This window comes from Triplophysa rosa, unplaced genomic scaffold, assembly GCF_024868665.1.
Source record: "Triplophysa rosa unplaced genomic scaffold, Trosa_1v2 scaffold74_ERROPOS99619, whole genome shotgun sequence".
Lineage (NCBI taxonomy): Eukaryota > Metazoa > Chordata > Actinopteri > Cypriniformes > Nemacheilidae > Triplophysa > Triplophysa rosa.
The window spans coordinates 63950-81318 of record NW_026634764.1 but is presented as its reverse complement, the minus strand read 5'-3'; the positions used below and the strand labels follow the sequence as shown (position 1 = coordinate 81318).

At 41.5% G+C, this 17369-nt stretch overlaps 1 protein-coding gene and 1 long non-coding RNA gene across 2 annotated transcripts; both read left to right on the top strand.

Moving 5' to 3' along the window:
- Positions 1-349: 349 nt before the first annotated feature.
- Positions 350-1477, top strand: LOC130551171 (uncharacterized). Its single transcript, XR_008962547.1, has 4 exons — positions 350-545; positions 718-788; positions 894-963; positions 1178-1477. It is a non-coding gene; the product is annotated as an uncharacterized LOC130551171 (long non-coding RNA).
- An 8857-nt stretch (positions 1478-10334) lies between these two features.
- On the top strand, positions 10335-16434 carry cdx1b (caudal type homeobox 1 b). The gene is made up of 3 exons (XM_057328716.1): positions 10335-10746; positions 13227-13375; positions 16237-16434. The coding sequence occupies exons 1-3, from the start codon at positions 10335-10337 to the stop codon at positions 16432-16434; spliced, it is 759 nt and encodes a 252-aa protein (XP_057184699.1).
- The last annotated feature ends 935 nt before the right edge of the window (positions 16435-17369 follow it).

Here is a 17369-nt window from a genome sequence, read left to right as displayed (position 1 = left end):
TCTTACTTAGGTGCCCTGCTGAATAAAAATAGATTTGATAACAGAACCATTAGCTTTCTACAATTAAAACCATTACAAAATTCCTGTTTTGTATTGTTTTGGGGATTATTCAGAGGTTTATATCTGCCACAGTACATAGACCATAGTTTCCATCCCAACCAAAACAATTTCTATTATAACCATTAAATCCAATAGAATTGCTTAGTTTTTTCCGCAGGGTATTAATATCATATTAGTGATCATATAGTGATAAAAGTGATCATAAATATAGTTTAATCTGAGTCAGATATTAATTTGATTCATTTTTCTTTACTTTGAACTGCAACCTTTCCTCTTTAAACAAATGACAAACTCTTCTACACGGGCCCAAGCAGAGCAGGCAGTACATACGGCTAGTTGTCCTGTCAGAGGAAGAGAAAACATCTGATTTTACAGAGTGCCACAATAACCCAGGAACTGTCAATCACAGCGGTGTCAGAGGCACTCAAAACAGGGTTATTGCTGGCTACTATTGGTCCACAATAATCAACGACGTGAAAGAATGGGTAATATACTACAGAGATGGTACTTTACTTTTAATTGATACTTTTTCCTATTTTTTAAAGTATCTGTACTTAAGAACTTTTGCCACCTCAGGTTGTTAGGTACTTTCTTGATTTAGAAGTTATTTTTAGTTTATTGTTCTCGCCAACCTAGACATTTTTGTGTTGCTCTTAGGTGAGATCTTGTCACTGCTGCCAGCTGAATGACCCCATCAAACTGTTGTGCCAGTCTTGCATTCCATTAAGGTACTGCTTACAATATTTGTGCATACTCATGCGACTAACAAGCTAGTCTCAAGCTTGTGTACAGTTTTACCAGCATTTGACTGATGCTAATGTTGTCCCATGCAGGTAAAAGAAGCTTGGGAGGTGCTTGGTTTAGATTGATTGGACCACTACCAGAAACAGAACGCAGCAACAAGTATGTCCGTACCATGACTGACTGTACACCAAGTGGGTGATTTCAAAACCCATGCAGTCTAAGACAGCAGCTGAAGCTGAGACAATGCATAATTTTAAACATGGCAGCTTTCACAAGGATGTAACCTTGTGATTACATGCTTGCCTCAAGATTGTAGAAGAAGCTGCACGACAACATTTACATTTAATACAAACTTGTGTCTTTACTTTACCAGATGCAGCAGCCAGCCATTGTCAGAGACCTACATTCAGCATGGGACTGAGTACCACGTCACAGAGACTTATTCCATGGGGAGGTGACAGAGCCTGTATTTTTGCGGATGCACAGGGACAATCAACAAAATGTCATCAGAAAGGTCCTGAGGGGTCCAAGGCGAAGGATGACTTTTGTTTGTATTTCAGTATCAAGAAGACATGGAAACATTTTTTGGCATACTGTATTGATAAACACGGCCTAAAGGTCAATGCCATGTTCCTCAATCAGCCATTTAAGTAGATGAATAGATGAGGGAGGGAGGTAGTGAGTGAGTGTGTGACTGAGGGAGGGAGGGATGGAGGGAGGTAGTGAGTGAATGAATGACTAAAGAAAAGTAGGAACAAATGTATAAATAAATAAATTGAATGAATTCAGAAAATTCTGTGTGTTTCTTAAATACAGACATTTGTTAAAGTATGCTAAAATATGTAGAGCATAACATATAAATAAAACACACTTTACTAAATGGTGTCTTAAAATTCAACTTAATAGTTAACATTTGTATTTAATTTTTCAATTATTTAATTGGGGTAACAATTTGTGCCACATATTAACCTTTACATATTTTGCCAAAAAAGTAAGAAGAGAATCATTCATAAAAAAATAAACTTAGTTTTACTATAAACAAAAAAAAAATATATAAATAAAAATCTATTTCTCACTCCTGACATATAACATTTTGTCATATTGTATTTTCATTGGTATTAAAAAATAAAATAAAAAGCAACATAAAAAATAATAGAATTTTTTTTTTCCGCTCTAAACAGGATTCTTAGTGTATCCCTCGTACGTTTCTCCAAACCATTACAAACTGTAATGTGTTTAATGTCTTTTGATGTTAAATGCAATGTTCAATAAAGAGTTTATTTAAAAACTATTTCCGGTATGGAACAAACTTTTTTTTAACTGCCGTAAATTGTATCGACCGGACGTGGCGTCAGTTTCGCGCATGCGAGGAACAAATCGTGTTTCCGGGACGGATCGGGTAGCGACAGAGCATGGCCCACTCTGGAAGCCACACCCCCTTTTTACTGACTACGCCATCTTTTGCAGCTTGCATACTGTACAAGTGAGTACATTTACCAAAGATTTTGCCGTTACAGGCAAGCAACGAATCTCGGGATAGCCAAAGCTGTGAAGAATACATTCGTTCTATCCTTAAAAACCGGCGGAAAAAGGTTGCATTTTGAAGCAACCTTTGAATCTGGACAGCCTTAAAGGGTAACTCCGGCCAAAAATGAAAATTCTGCCATTAATTACTCACCCACAACTAGTTTAACATCTGTATGTTCCATTTTCCCCAAAAACACAAATTAAGGTAGTTTTGGAAGCTTTTTGACTCCTCCTTAGATCGAGATGGAAATAGTTCAACTTTTGTCATTTGAAGAGAGAAACCAGCGCGGCTCGCGTTTTCCGCACGGTTTTAGATGCGAAATGTGAATCGGGCTACCAGCCTTCAGTCGCGCTGCTGTCGCACAATCGATCTTAAAATGTAGCCTTCAAAGGACACAGCCCCTGATTTGGGACACAGCTGTATCAGCTGTCAATAGGGAGGCACAGAGATTACATATTTTTTTATGAAAAACCCAGAAGCGAGTTAGCATTTTAGGACTTCCGGTTCCATCGCTCCAATGTCTATGGGTTTTTTAATGGGTTTTTTGTAAATCTCCCGAAAAAAGGTCTATGGAAAACAAAACCTCTAAATATTTTCACGTTTTATTCTGACATATAACACACCAATTATAACCCGCTTGTGACACTTATTGTGTCTTAAAAACAGCGGTTGCTAACAAGTTGCTAAAAATGCAACTTTGCCTTTGGCGGGGACGTTAGACGTCATCGCGCATATAAAGCTCACAAATTATGAAACATGGGCACAAATCTCTTAAAACATAGATGTGGATTCATTCACGGAGTAATTAGTCACTAGGGAACACATTTTTAATAAAGTTGGAAAGAGTTGTCGGATGGTGGTTGTGACGTTGATATACAGCGACCTTATGTGTAGTCTGTTGATAGCATTGTGTTAGCTTTTTACTTCTGCCGATTGTATTTTGGCTTCAAAAGTAACAAATGTGGTGTCAACTTGTAAAGATTATCTTGATAGACAAAACATGTAAGTGTCATAACCCTTTGTTAAACACAGAGCTTATTTTTGCAATTTAACAAAAGTCTATGGGAAAAATGCATAGGCTTTCGATCGAGGAAACCCGTGCGCCGCTAACTTCCGGGTTGGCATACAAAAACACGTCATCTCTTTGGCTCCCTATATGCTGTAAAGGCTGATGTTCCAAATATGGTAAGGGGCATTACATATCTGCCACATGCTTGAGGTATTCGACCAATCACAACACACTGGGTAGCTGGACAATCCAGAAGCACACAGTGCTTTTCACAACGATGAGCTTTGTTAAAAATCGAGGCGTTTCAGAAACGTGTAAACACACTGTATTACACCAAATACACACAGCCATCCAATATGACCCCTTTAAGTAAACATACGTAAATACATTTCTATTTCTCCACATGTGCCCACTTGGACTAAATAATGTAGCGAATCCCTGGCTGTTATCACAAAGAAACGGGACCAGACGCGAATAGCCAACATGTCTCGTTATTCAGGATTTTATTCGTAATACCTACTGTATATGCCTATATAATTATATTAGTTGTGAAATGTAAGTTTAGCAAACTCTTTCCAAGCATTACTTTTTTATTCTGTTTGAAATGTCCATTAAAACAAGAAGAAATAAGTTATGATAGGCCTAATTGTCTAACATATACAATACCTTGATAATAAAGATAAATAAATAGCTCAAAAAAGAATTTGTAGCTCTGTAGTTCACATCTACTCCAAAACCATAAACAAAACCGACAGCATCTGCTATTGTTAAATAATAATAATGAATGGCTATGTAGTACAAAGTTCCTTCCGACTCCATGTCGCCATACAGATTTAGGCCCAATCCCAATTCTATTTTCTGCCCCTTCACCTACCCCTCGCCCCTTCCCCTTGCCCCTTGAAACAAAGTGGCAAGGGGAAGGGTTACAAATTTTCCGCTAAGAAATAGGACACCACTACTACACTGGTATACGTCATCATACGTCATTGCTAGCTCCTAACGTTACGTCAGACGACATGCGCTGATGCACCGGGTATATGACATAAAAATATATTTTCTAATATCGTGCAATCAGTTTTTAAACAAACTTTAGCAATTTATTTTTTTGTTGCAAACGTTAAAAGAACATCACCATAAATACAAACACAAGATTGAATGTAACATACATAAAATGAAAAATTGTCATAAAAATTACTTACATTTATGGGTCTGCTTGCTCGAGTGAGCAGCCATGTTGGAAATTTCTCTTAGAACCTTCGTTTGAAGTGAGGTCCCGAAAAATCTTCGTTTGAAGGGCTATCTGGCCCTTCCCCTTACCCCTACCCCTCCAAACAAAAGAGAATTGAGACAAAGGAAAGTGTAGGGGTAAGGGGTAGAATTGGGATTGGGCCTTATTCTTGTCACTTCATTCATTCTGTATTAATTGGACAAATTGGATTAACTTTGACATGTGTTTATTAATTGTTAATTTTAGAGATGTAGCCATCAGAACATACTGTGGCGAACCACAAGTAATATGAAGGGAGACATTCACCAAGGTACTGTACCTTTAAGGGAGGGAGGAGTTAGTTGTGTTGTTCCTGTTTCGTGATGTGTGTGCTGTGGTTTTACTTGACTCACTGTTCGGTGTGAGAGTTATATTAAAGTGGAGAGTAAGCGGACCCGACACATCTTCGTTTTTGTCTCCTCGTTTATTGCACTCCACAAGTGGTGACCCTGACGCGAGTTGGATACGGCTGAATTATGTCACACCACGACGGTGATGAAAATGCTGCTGCTAGCGGCGCGGCTAATGTCGGTGCTACCTGCGCCGCCACAGTCAAATTACCGGACTTTTGGCAGCACAACCCACGGCCGTGGTTTCAACACATCGAGGCCCAGTTCCAGCTGAGAGGAATAACACAGGACGTGACAAAATATTTCCACGTGGTAGCGGCTTTAGATGCCTCGACGACAGCCAGGGCTATGGCGCTGTTAGAGGCTCCTTCGGTTGACGGCAAATACGACGCACTCAAAACATTCCTGTTGAAGCTCTTTGAACTGTCGGAGCTGGAGAAAGCAGACCGCCTTTTGTCTCTGAACGGCCTTGGCGACAGCAAGCCATCCGAGTTAATGGAGAGGATGCTAGCTGTGCTGGGCGCAGCGGATCCCTCATTCCTTTTCGCCCACATTTTTCTGCGGCAGCTTCCAGTACCCGTGCGCACCGCGCTGGCCAGTTCCCCCCTCCCTTCCTCCAGAGACTACCGGGCACTGGCTGTGGAGGCGGACAGGATTTTCCTCGCCAACCGGCAGCAGTTTGTCCATGCGCTGTTGCCCCCCCAGCACACGTTTGCCCCGCTTGGCCCCCCGGAGGACGACCTGGACACAGCAGCTGCCGTGACGGCTCGCCGACAGCGTGAGGACGGGTGGTGTTATTACCATTCCAGGTTTGGGGCCAAGGCCAAGCAGTGTCGTCAGCCTTGCAGTTTTAGAGCCCAGGGAAAAGCCAGGGCCGGCGCTCATTAACAGCTATGGGTGTTGGCCGTGACTGCAAGCTGTTATTCATCACTGACACCTTGTCTGGCCGGAGGCTGCTGGTCGATTCTGGGGCTCAACGCAGCATCCTGCTGGCGATGACTGTGGACACTATGGCTGGCGGGCATGGCCCCCCGATGGACGCCGCCAACGGCACACCCATTCGTACCTATGGCACGAGGTATGTAGAAGTGTGTTTCGGCGGGCGGCGTTTCGGCTGGGATTTCGTAATGGCCACCGTGTCTACGTCGCTCTTGGGGGCGGATTTCCTCTGCGCTTACAGACTGTTGGTGGATGTTACAAACTGCCGCCTGATCGACGCCCTTTCTTTTGCTTCGTACCCCTGCACGCTTGGAGGGGTGGGGGCGCTTTGTCTGTCGAATACGCTTGCCACCGGGGACCTATATCAACGCCTGCTGGCTGAGTTCCCTGACATAACCACGCCCACGTTTTCATCGGCAGTGGCTCAGCATGGCGTGGAGCACTACATCACCACGGTTGGCCCCCCGGTCTATGCACGAGCCCGGCGCCTCGACTCTGCCAAGCTCGTGATCGCCAGGGAGGAGTTCGCTACCATGGAGCACCTCGGCATATTGCGCCGCTCTAACAGCCCGTGGGCCTCCCCCCTACACATGGTGACCAAGGCTGATGGTGGTTGGCGGCCCTGTGGTGATTTCCGACGCCTGAACAACGCCACCACCCCCGACCGGTACCCGGTGCCGCACATACAGGATTTCTCCGCCCACCTAGCCGGCGCCACCATCTTTTCGAAGGTGGACCTGGTGCGCGGTTACCACCAGGTGCCTGTCCACCCGCAGGATGTCCCCAAGACAGCGGTCATCACACCCTTTGGCCTTTTTGAATTCCTGCGGATGCCTTCCGGCCTCAAGGGTGCAGCGCAGACATTTCAGCGCCTCATGGACTCTGTGCTGAGGGACATGCACTTCCTATTTGTTTACTTGGATGACATTCTCGTGGCCAGCGCGTCAGCAGACGACCACCTGACGCATCTCCGGCAGCTATTCGGCAGGCTCAACGAGCATGGTCTCATCCTTAACCCGGCTAAGTGTGTGTTTGGCCGGTCGTCCATCACTTTCCTCGGCCACCACGTCACCCCACAGGGGGCCGTGCCCCTCCCGGCAAAGGTGGACACCATCGCCAGTTTCCCACGCCCACGCACTGTGAAGTCCCTGCAGGAGTTCTTGGGTATGGTGAACTTCTACAACCGTTTCCTCCCCCATGTGGCCCACCTCATGCGACCCTTATACGACGCCTTGCGGGGTGGGAGGCCGGCGGACGTGTTGGATTGGGCCCCAGCGATGACGGAGGCTTTTGATGCTGCCAAAACCGCACTGGCCAACGCTGCTCTGCTGGCGCACCCGTCTCCGACCGCCCCAGTTGCTCTTACTTCGGACGCCTCTGATTACGCCGTGGGGGCGGTGTGTGAACAGTGGGTGGGCGGAGCCTGGCAGCCGCTGGCCTTTTTCAGCAGGCAGCTCCGTGACAACGAGAGGAAATACAGCGCCTTTGACAGGGAGCTCCTGGGTCATTTCCTTGCCACCCGTCATTTCCGGTTCCTGTTGGAGGGCCGGCGTTTCACGGCTTTTGTGGACCACAAACCGCTGACGTTTGCTATGGCCAAGTCTTCGGAACCATGGTCTGGTCGACAGCAGCGTCAGCTCTCTGCCATCTCTGAGTTTACTACTGACATTAAGCACGTGGCCGGTAAAGACAATTTCATAGCCGACTGCCTCTCCCGGGCTGTTGCTGGGTCCGTCCACTTGGGCCTCGACTACGCTACTATGGCGGTGGATCAGAATGCGGACGCTGAGGTGCAAGCCTACAGGACAGCCCCCACGGCGTTGCTCATGGAGGATGTGATTTTTGACACGGCCAATGCTACGCTCCTCTGTGATGTCTCCACTGGCCAACCGCGCCCTATGGTACCTGCTGGCTGGAGGCGTAAGGTTTTTGACGCCATCCACGGCCTTTCCCACCCGGGGGTGAAGGCCTCTACCAAGCTGGTGGGGGCCAAGTTCGTCTGGCCAGGCCTGTGGAGGGAAGTCAGGGCCTGGGCTGCTGCCTGTGTGGCGTGCCAGCGCGCAAAGGTGACTCGTCATACCAAAGCCCCCTTGGCACCCTTCAAAGTGCCAGAGAGACGTTTTGATCATGTGAATGTGGACCTGGTGGGCCCCTTACCCCCCTCCCGTGGTTACACCTACCTCCTCACCATGGTGGACAGGACCACCAGGTGGCCAGAAGTGGTTCCCCTGTCCTCCACTACATCAGCTGAAGTGGCCCAGGAGTTCATTATGGCTTGGGTGGCCCGTTTCGGTACACCGTCTGACCTCTCCTCGGACCGAGGTCCGCAGTTCACATCGGAGCTTTGGACTGCGGTCGCCGAGTTCTTGGGGGTGAAGGTCCACCGTACCACAGCCTATAACCCACAGAGCAATGGACTTTGCGAGCGGTTTCATCGTGACATGAAGGCCGCGCTACGGGCCAGCCTTACGAACTGCGACTGGGCTGACAGCCTCCCATGGGTCATGCTTGGCCTTCGCTCCGCCCCCAAAGAAGATCTGCAAGCCTCATCGGCCGAGTTGGTGTACGGCCAGCCTCTGCGCGTTCTGGGGGAGTTTCTTCCGGATCCCACGGCCCAGTGGTCTGTGGCCTCTCATCGGGCTGTGTCCCGGGACATTGCCGATGCTTTTGTTCCTATTCCCACGACTCACCATGGCCTCCCCCAATCCTACGTGCCCAAGGATTTACCGTCGGCCAAGTATGTTTTCATCCGCCACGATGGCCATCGTACCCCGCTGCGGCCCCCCTACGATGGACCCTTCCACGTCCTGGTGGGAGGGTCTAAGAACTTTGTTGTGGATATGGGGGGCAGGCCTGAGCGGGTGGCGATAGACCGTCTCAAGCCTGCTCATGTGGATATTGGTAAGCCGTTTCAGCTGGCCCAGCCTCCTCGGAGAAGGCGCCCCCCTGCGGTAGCCTCGGCCCCTGCTCTGCCCCTGGCCCTTCGCCCCTCTCCTGCTAAGCGAAGCCGTTATGGCCGCCTGATCCGCCCCCCTCTCCGTTGACTTTAATATACACTGTAAACGCTGTTCTGTTTTGCAAGTATGCATGGAGACCTATGTTTTATTTGGGGTATATGTTCGGTCTGGCCTGTTTTTAGGGGTGAATTCTGGGGGGGCCTGTGTGGCGAACCACAAGTAATATGAAGGGAGACATTCACCTAGGTACTGTACCTTTAAGGGAGTGAGGAGTTAGTTGTGTTGTTCCTGTTTCGTGATGTGTGTGCTGTGGTTTTACTTAACTCGCTGTTCGGTGTGAGAGTTATATTAAAGTGGAGAGTAAGCGGACCCGACACATCTTCGTTTTTGTCTCCTCGTTTATTGCACTCCACAATACACTATAGGCCCACTTCTGTGACCTTTATACTCAAGAAAACATATAGTTCCCAACTACCTCCCAGTCAATTTGTGCCATTTCAAATCCTTACTTTTTGTGGTGCATAAAGAATAAAGTGTCTAGGCATGTAGTTCAGCCAAAAAGCAATTCTTTGAAAGTGGTTGGATGTTGGATGCGTGCGTGCAAGTATATTAATATTTCATGTTAATATGTATTTGTTTAATCTTATTAAGAGTGCATATTAAACATTTGCAAGTTTACATTTTGTATTTTGGCAATAATTTTGTCAATGGCAATGTTTGTCAAAGGCAATGTTTACCCTTTCTCAGAATTAAGACATTTCTGGTATAAAAATTATTCGGGTTATGGCCTGCTTTATAAATTATAGCGCAAAACACTTCAAGATTATTTTAACAAAGTTCAGGACAAACGACATTACTACATTACTGTATACTGTATTTAAAACATAATGCGACAGGAATGTGAGACAAAATGCAACATTCAATATTTAACACATTGGCATTAAATTAAGATCGTCACGTCAAAAAAGGAGAGAACAGAATCAGGTATTACCTTATTGTTTAAATTACTTAAATGCACTGCCTGAAACTTACTAATTCAATGCTTACCAATCCAATTCTTAGTAATGCTTTTTAATTAAATAAAATCTAAATTAGCATTGTGAAATGTTAAAATTATTATAAATATGTTTAATAATTCTTGTAATTAATTGTCATTAAACATAACAATAAATGAATATAATAAATAATTACATTTTTAGCCTATTAAATTATTGTATAATTATCGAGATAGCATGTACAAATATGTCACTATTTTAATATAATGAGAATGTCTGAATGCGGAACACAAGGTTTATATGACCAAGGGTGATCAAGCCCATAAAAGTGACGTCAGTGTTGCAATCATTAGAAGACACCAAGGCTAAAGTTCAGAAAACCTGGCCAGGTAGAGGAGCCGTCAGGTTATAGGGAAACCTGGGTCTAAGGAGCCAAGATCAATTGGTTGGGTACACATTATGCACTGGAGTCATCAGGCGAAAATATGTATGTTAGTTATCTTTTAGAGAAGGACACCAGTATGTACCCAAATTCCGTAAGACACCCAAGCCTAAACCTGAACCCTCAAAATTTTGTACCCGCACCTCCACAATATCCGGATTTCACAGGATACCATCACGTTCCTGGTATTACCAACGACCCCCACCACAGCCAAACAGGAGCGTGGAATCCAGCATACCCCTCTCCACGGGAAGAATGGACACCTTACGGTCCGGGGACTGGACCATCTACTTCTAACGGTCAGTTGGGTTTCAGCCATCCAGAGTTTTCATCTGCTCAAGCGCCCGGGCTTCTTCCATCCTCTATAAACACATCAGTCGGACAGCTGTCGCCGACCTCTCAGCGCCGGAACCCGTACGATTGGATGCGTCGGAGCGCTCCGCCTTCAAATTCAGGTGCGATTAAAACCTAAACTCTATTTCGAATGCAATTTCCAGAAATGTAAGTAAATAACTATTATTATAGATACAAATTTATCAGAATAACATCTACAAAAATCACATGTAGTGTCAAGCCCTGTTAGGACCTGCCAATGACCCACAAAGTGGAGTTTGTAGTCGAAAACACAGGTTTGTGGGCTGAATCACTTTGCTTTGATGTCACATTTTGCATTTTATGTGAGGATGCAGAAAATATCTATTCAATAGTTTAATGGCACTTAGTTTCGGGGACATTGTGAACAATTCTCTTGATATAAATAGTTAAACATTTAGTTTAATATTTGTTATTTAGGATATATACAGAAAATATACATGTATATTATATAATTAGTGATGTTTGCATTCATTTCAGTGAAACAATGAATTATTATTAAATTAATGCAAATATTATTTTAATTGTATAATTATTATTTTATACTATAAATTCAGTTGGAAGCATTGCTAAGGGCCCTGTGTTCCATAAATAGCCCTGCGCTTGAAAATCGTGGTAGATCTAAAGGCACTTGAAAGTAATCAATGGTTAATTTTAAAATGCTTATTTTTAAAATCATTTAAATAAATGCTGTATAAAGTAGGCACGCTGTATAAAGTAGGCACACTGGATCAATATAACAGCTTTTTGTCCTAATAATAAAAATATCTACATAATTATTTTTTATTATTGCTAATTTTGCTAACTTTAAAAGAAATATACTTTGACATTGTAGTACTTACAGTGTGTACCTCTCAACTGCATTCTTTTGGGAAATCATAATTTCAGATCCACTAGGCCTAACTCTATGTTGTTTCTAATATGGTTTAAAACATAACACCGTAATAATAATCATCATCACAATCCTACAACAACCAAAAAAAATACAATTATAGTAATAATAAAATCCTTGTTTTATAGTTTTTTTTTGTCAATTTTTTGTCCCATTTGCTCTCTTTTGTTCCGTACTGTCACACCAGTGCAGCCCGCTGAGACAGCCTTTAAGATATATGTATACACTCCCACCTGAACAGACATTATATTTATCAAAACAAACAAAATGGCTTTTAAATTAAAAATGGGGAAAATGTTCTCTTTGGGTAAAGAGAAGAGAATTTTTCTTGTCGTTGTATAAATTAAATATAAGTTTAAGGTTAAACTTCATTTTACATTGCCCATGTTACAGTGTAATTATACATTAAAGCACTGAGTAATAAAAATTAACTACATGTACTTACTGTAGGGTTAGGATTAGGGTTTGGTTCAGGCTTAGTTACGTGTAATTATGCATAATTTATAGTAAATACTTTAGTAAATACATGTAACTTGTAACAAGGGCACCATAAAATAAAGTGTTACAAGTTTAATTGCAATACCAAAGTACCTTATATTAAGATATCAATACTATTGTTATTGCTAGCCATTCATTGGACCAAACTGTTTTCTGTGTCATTCACTATGAAACCCCTTGTTCCAAACTATGCCATAGAAGAACCATCTGCATATTTTTATTGTTGCACAAAAGGCTTTTTTGGAATAAGTTTCTGTAGGCAAAAAAAGGTAAGAAAGAAATAGTTATTTTAAGAACATTTGACTTGAAAGGTTCTTTGGAAAACCAAAAATGGTTCTTCTATGGCAATGCTGAAAATAACCCTATTAGAACCTCTGTGTATATGCACTCCATGGCCTTCAATTTATATTTTGAAGTGCCTCAAAGCCTTTCACTTATTAAAGTAGCGATCATTAGTAAGTTTTCTTGTAGTAACTAGGTTTTTTAGAAACAAATGGTTCCGCACTGCCACTATAGCATATGCAAAACATGCCTTGAGGATCTTAATTTTTAAAATAAAACATTAAAACAACAAAATGTCTTTTTATGTTATATAAGTAAACCACTTTTTATAGTGATTGTTGTAAGAGATCCTTGGCCAAGTTAATCATAACTGGAGACTAAGGACTAATGATATTTTCAATGAAGATATGGTTACCTAATGATCTGAAGTTCCGTTGTTGCTGTTTCCCTAGACAGCGTCTTTTTTCTTTGTTTTAATATTTAACCTGGTAGACACGTACATCCTCTCTTGCCACTGACAAGGTAAACTAAGTTTGAAATATAGGGATATAATTCTAAAGACCTTTATAGCACAACCATCTTGATGTTTTATATATAAATGCACTAAATAATTGTTTGAACACAGTTCAGTTACCATAGTTACTTTATAATATAACATGTAACAGTTAAAAAAAACATTTGACCATTTTTTAAAGTCATCATTAATAAATCTAAAAAATACCAAGCATGTTGATAAAATACACAATGATTATTGTTCTGTAATGTGAAGAAAGTCAGTACAGCCTAATGCATATTACTGAAATATTTTATAAGAACATCATACAAATATTAGTTACATTTTTATGTAAGTATTAAGTTCATTTTATATGATGTAAACTATACATTTTTTAGGAGGGAAGACCAGAACAAAAGACAAATACCGTGTGGTGTATACAGATCTTCAGCGCCTGGAATTGGAGAAGGAATTTCATTACAGTCGTTACATCACAATAAGAAGAAAATCTGAATTGGCAACAGCCCTCAGCCTGTCAGAGAGACAGGTTAGCCACTTTTACAGTCTACTTAAAGTAAAGAAGACATTATGTTAATTGTTTTGTCACAATCTGTCAATTGTTGTGACTTATTATTTATTCATTTAAATTTACCATGCTTTTTATAATGCCTGTTGTTTATAAGCAGAACAGCATTTCGAGTACTAGTATCTTAAATTCTGTAAGAGTTTTATACTGTAGACACTTACACTATAAAACTCCTAAGGACCACAAGAAGAGGTTTCTTAAAGTATTTCTAATTTTTTGGTCAATAATTTTTTTACATTTTACCTAAAATGTTTTGTTAACAAATGTGGGAAAGATATATAAATATTATGGCTCAAAGAAGACCAGCTCCCAGTCAAGCCTATTTTCTATTATTATTACTATTATCACTTTGTGTGTGTGTGTGCGTGTGTGTGTAGGTGTGTGTCAGGACTGGATTGGTAATCAGGCATACCGGGCATTTTCTCGGAGGGCCGACGTACTTTTTGGTCCCATACATCTCATATAAAAAATTAAACTGGTAAATCGATTTGCAGCATACATCTTTCTGTACAGATAGACTGGCCCACGAGACACTTAATCAGTGGCCCATTGGCTCTTTTTTTAAATGACATTCGGCTGGCCCAATCACACAACTCCCTGGCCTTTGAGAGATTGCAGCATCAGTGTGCCGTGTGTGTTAAAATAGTCCGAAAGTTTATGAAGAATAGCAAGTGAGGCGCAGAGATATTTTGTGACACCGGCCTTTTTGCAGATGCTGCAAAATGTGTAAAAATAGCACATGCTTTATGCAGCAGCCGGACCATCATCAGGTCCAGTGGCTGAGGCTGATGATGGTCGTGGCCATCGAAGCACCGGTGCGCAGAGAGGAGACTGGGAACTAGGAGAGGGAGGGAGATGAGGCAGAATTCAAAGCCTGCCCAGCGGTAAGCAGAACTGCTTTCAAAACAGTGATACCTCTTGAAAAATCTGAGCCCAAAAACACACGTGATAAACAAACTACCTGTTTGCAAAATTAGGGTGGTAACACTGCAATAAAACCATTGCACTTTTTGCTCTGCGACTACTTCAGTTTGTTACATTTATGAGCGCGGGTTGTTCGTTAGTAACCAGACTACAACATCTCTGTCAGTGATCAGAACTGCTAGTTTATACATTGTGCACTTTAAGCTAGTTCTTTTATGTCTTCCCTGCAAAGTGATTTTTTATGTGTCTCTGATACGTTGCCTTACTTAAATTGAGAACAATGTTGTTAACCACCATGCATCAACATTGAAGTCGGCATTAAATTAAAAATGATAATTCTGATTGTTTTACACAGTGTTGCAGTATTTATTATAAACAATTTACCTGTGCACATCATATTTTTTAAAAATTAATTTGCACTTGTAATCTTTAATCTAAAACGTTAACCTCCTCCCACTTCGAAACCACCTCTCTTCACCTCTGGTCACGAGGAATGGTGTGAGGGCGGGCTTCAATGATTGACTGATTTCAAACTTGCTTACAAATCTGACTCCATTTTGTTGGCAATGCCCAACTTTCAACGATCCAATCAATACTCGATGAACGAAATCAAGTCCCGCCCTGCATTTTTTCTAATTTCATAATTTGTTTCACTCGGATATACGTCACAATACAGGAAAAAAATACAACTGCTACTTCCGTTTCATGCTGACTTTAACAGTGAGTCAGCTGGCAGTGTTTTGTTTTGTTCTCTATTAATTATAGGCTCTAGGGTGAACACTGTAGTTTTAGGACCTGACAAAAAAGTGTGACAACACTGAAATGAAATCCAGACATCCAAAAGACTGTATTTCTTTCTTTATTAAACTTAACTTAAAAAAAAAAACACTTTTTCAAAAATAATATGTGTGTGTGTGTGCGTGTGTGCGTGTGTGTGTGTGTGTGTGTGTGCGTGCGTGCGCACGCGTGTGTGTTTGTGCATGCCTGTGAGTGCTCCCTGTATATTCTACAGTGTGCTGTATTTTAGTCTGGGACTAGCCTTAAGCCTCGTCTGTGAAACCGGGCCCTGGAGTCATGAGATAGGACATATAGTCCTATAGATTATCAAAGATGACAGACATTTACTATAATACTAATTAAAACATATCAAAAGGCCACTAAGTCTCCGGTCATTATGTCCGTCTGGTGATTTTCTACTCGTTCTCACTTTTCTGAAACAATACAATCCCACACACACACACACAAACCCCTCAAGGCTAGAGTGTGTGCTAACAGAAGATGTTTTCGAACATGATAAGAAGTCCCTTTTTCACAGTAACACTGACCTAGCAGGAAGAAAGACTTAAACCATGAATTATTCTCTACTTTTTGTAGTTTATATCACAATCAGAAAAGGTTTGTCTTAATAATGCTTAAATCATCAATTTAAAATAAGATGATGCTCAATAATAATTGATTTATATTTGTCAAAGCCACACAAAAGTATTTATATTTGAAGTAAGGTGAAGCCACGGCACCCGTCCCTTCAGTGCAGACTTTGTCCCACAAAAATAGTAATTTTTTGACCTTGTGGGGACATGTTTTGATCCCCATGAGAAAACCAACTTACTAATCATAATAAATTGTGTATTTGAAACTGTAAAAATGCTGAACGTTTTCTGTGATGTTAGGTTTAGGTGTAGAGTCAACCTAAGTGTCTACAGTTTAAAACGCTTAAAGAACTTAGGATACTAGTAATATGTTGTGTAAACTTGTAAAAAGATGTAAAACGATGTTGAACTACAATACTTTGCCTACTAACACTATAGTTAATTGCAACGCACTGTAACGTTTACGTTAATAACATCAAGTGAAACGTTATTTTTATCATGGCATGAAGACCATAATTTTGTTGGCAGGTAAAGATCTGGTTCCAGAACCGGCGTGCTAAAGAGAGGAAAGTCAATAAAAAGAAGATGCAAGAGCCACAGCCCGCATCCACAACCACACCTACCCCACCTAACTCAGCTCTACCAGGCAATGTTGCCATGGTGACAAGTAGCAGCAGTGGCTTGGTATCACCATCTATGCCAATGACTATTAAGGAAGAGTACTAAAATGAGTAAGAATGTCCAAATTTTGACTGTTGGTTGTTTTGATACAACATATCTCTTTCACACTTGTACAGAGTACTTCAATATAAACGTACTCTTGCTGCAATAAAAAGGAAACACAAATATCACATATGTACACTGGTATTTTATAAAAACTAAACATAAAACACAAGTTTGCAACACCTGTAAAGCAACATTCTATGTATACATTAATACTTAATCTTGTGTACAATTGGTTTCTTTATTTTAGAACTGCTTTTGCTTTGCTCAACAATGTAAAGTGAGAGGTTTTCCAATTTATGGTACATTTAAAAAATGTATATGTCTAAGGGTAATTTGTATAATAAAATGTTTTAACACATGACAATGATTGCCATCAAAGCAACATAAGAGAACAATCTTTATTTTACATTTGACGTGTATTGTCTTACCTACAGCCAAGTACCAGATTTTACTCTTTCTGGCTACAAGGAATTGATGGTGTTACTATATTTTTAAGTGTGTTGACTTCTAAAATGTTGCAGATAACTGCTAGCAATGTTTAAAGAACTGTTAACTGAAAAATATTGCACTCTAAAAAAAGTGCTATATAGCACTAAACGTGTTTCTTGGCACGTGATCATAGGGGAACCACTTTTAATTCTATGTAAAACCATATTTTGGTGCTTGAGTGGTTCTTCAGCGGTTCTTTGGGATGACTGAGGTGCTATATAGAACCGCTGAAGAACCATACAGGGGCTTAACGGGTTCTTTATACGGTAACGGTGCTATATAGCACCTCGGTCTCCCCAAAGAACCATTGAAGCACCAAGCTATTGGTGCTATTTATAAAGTGGTTCCCCTTTGATTACGAGCAAATATATTGCTATATAGATTAAAATAATATTCATGTTTTATCTAATTTTTCCAGCTAACATTTCATGTTTTAAATGTAAAGG

Bases quoted from the DNA above. Each gene is read 5' to 3' on its own strand.
- cdx1b (XM_057328716.1), top strand. From the start codon at position 10,335: ATGTATGTTAGTTATCTTTTAGAGAAGGACACCAGTATGTACCCAAAT. The intron at 10,747-13,226 runs GTGCGATTAAAA...TACATTTTTTAG, and splicing joins CGCTCCGCCTTCAAATTCAG to GAGGGAAGACCAGAACAAAA. The intron at 13,376-16,236 runs GTTAGCCACTTT...TTTTGTTGGCAG, and splicing joins TCAGCCTGTCAGAGAGACAG to GTAAAGATCTGGTTCCAGAA.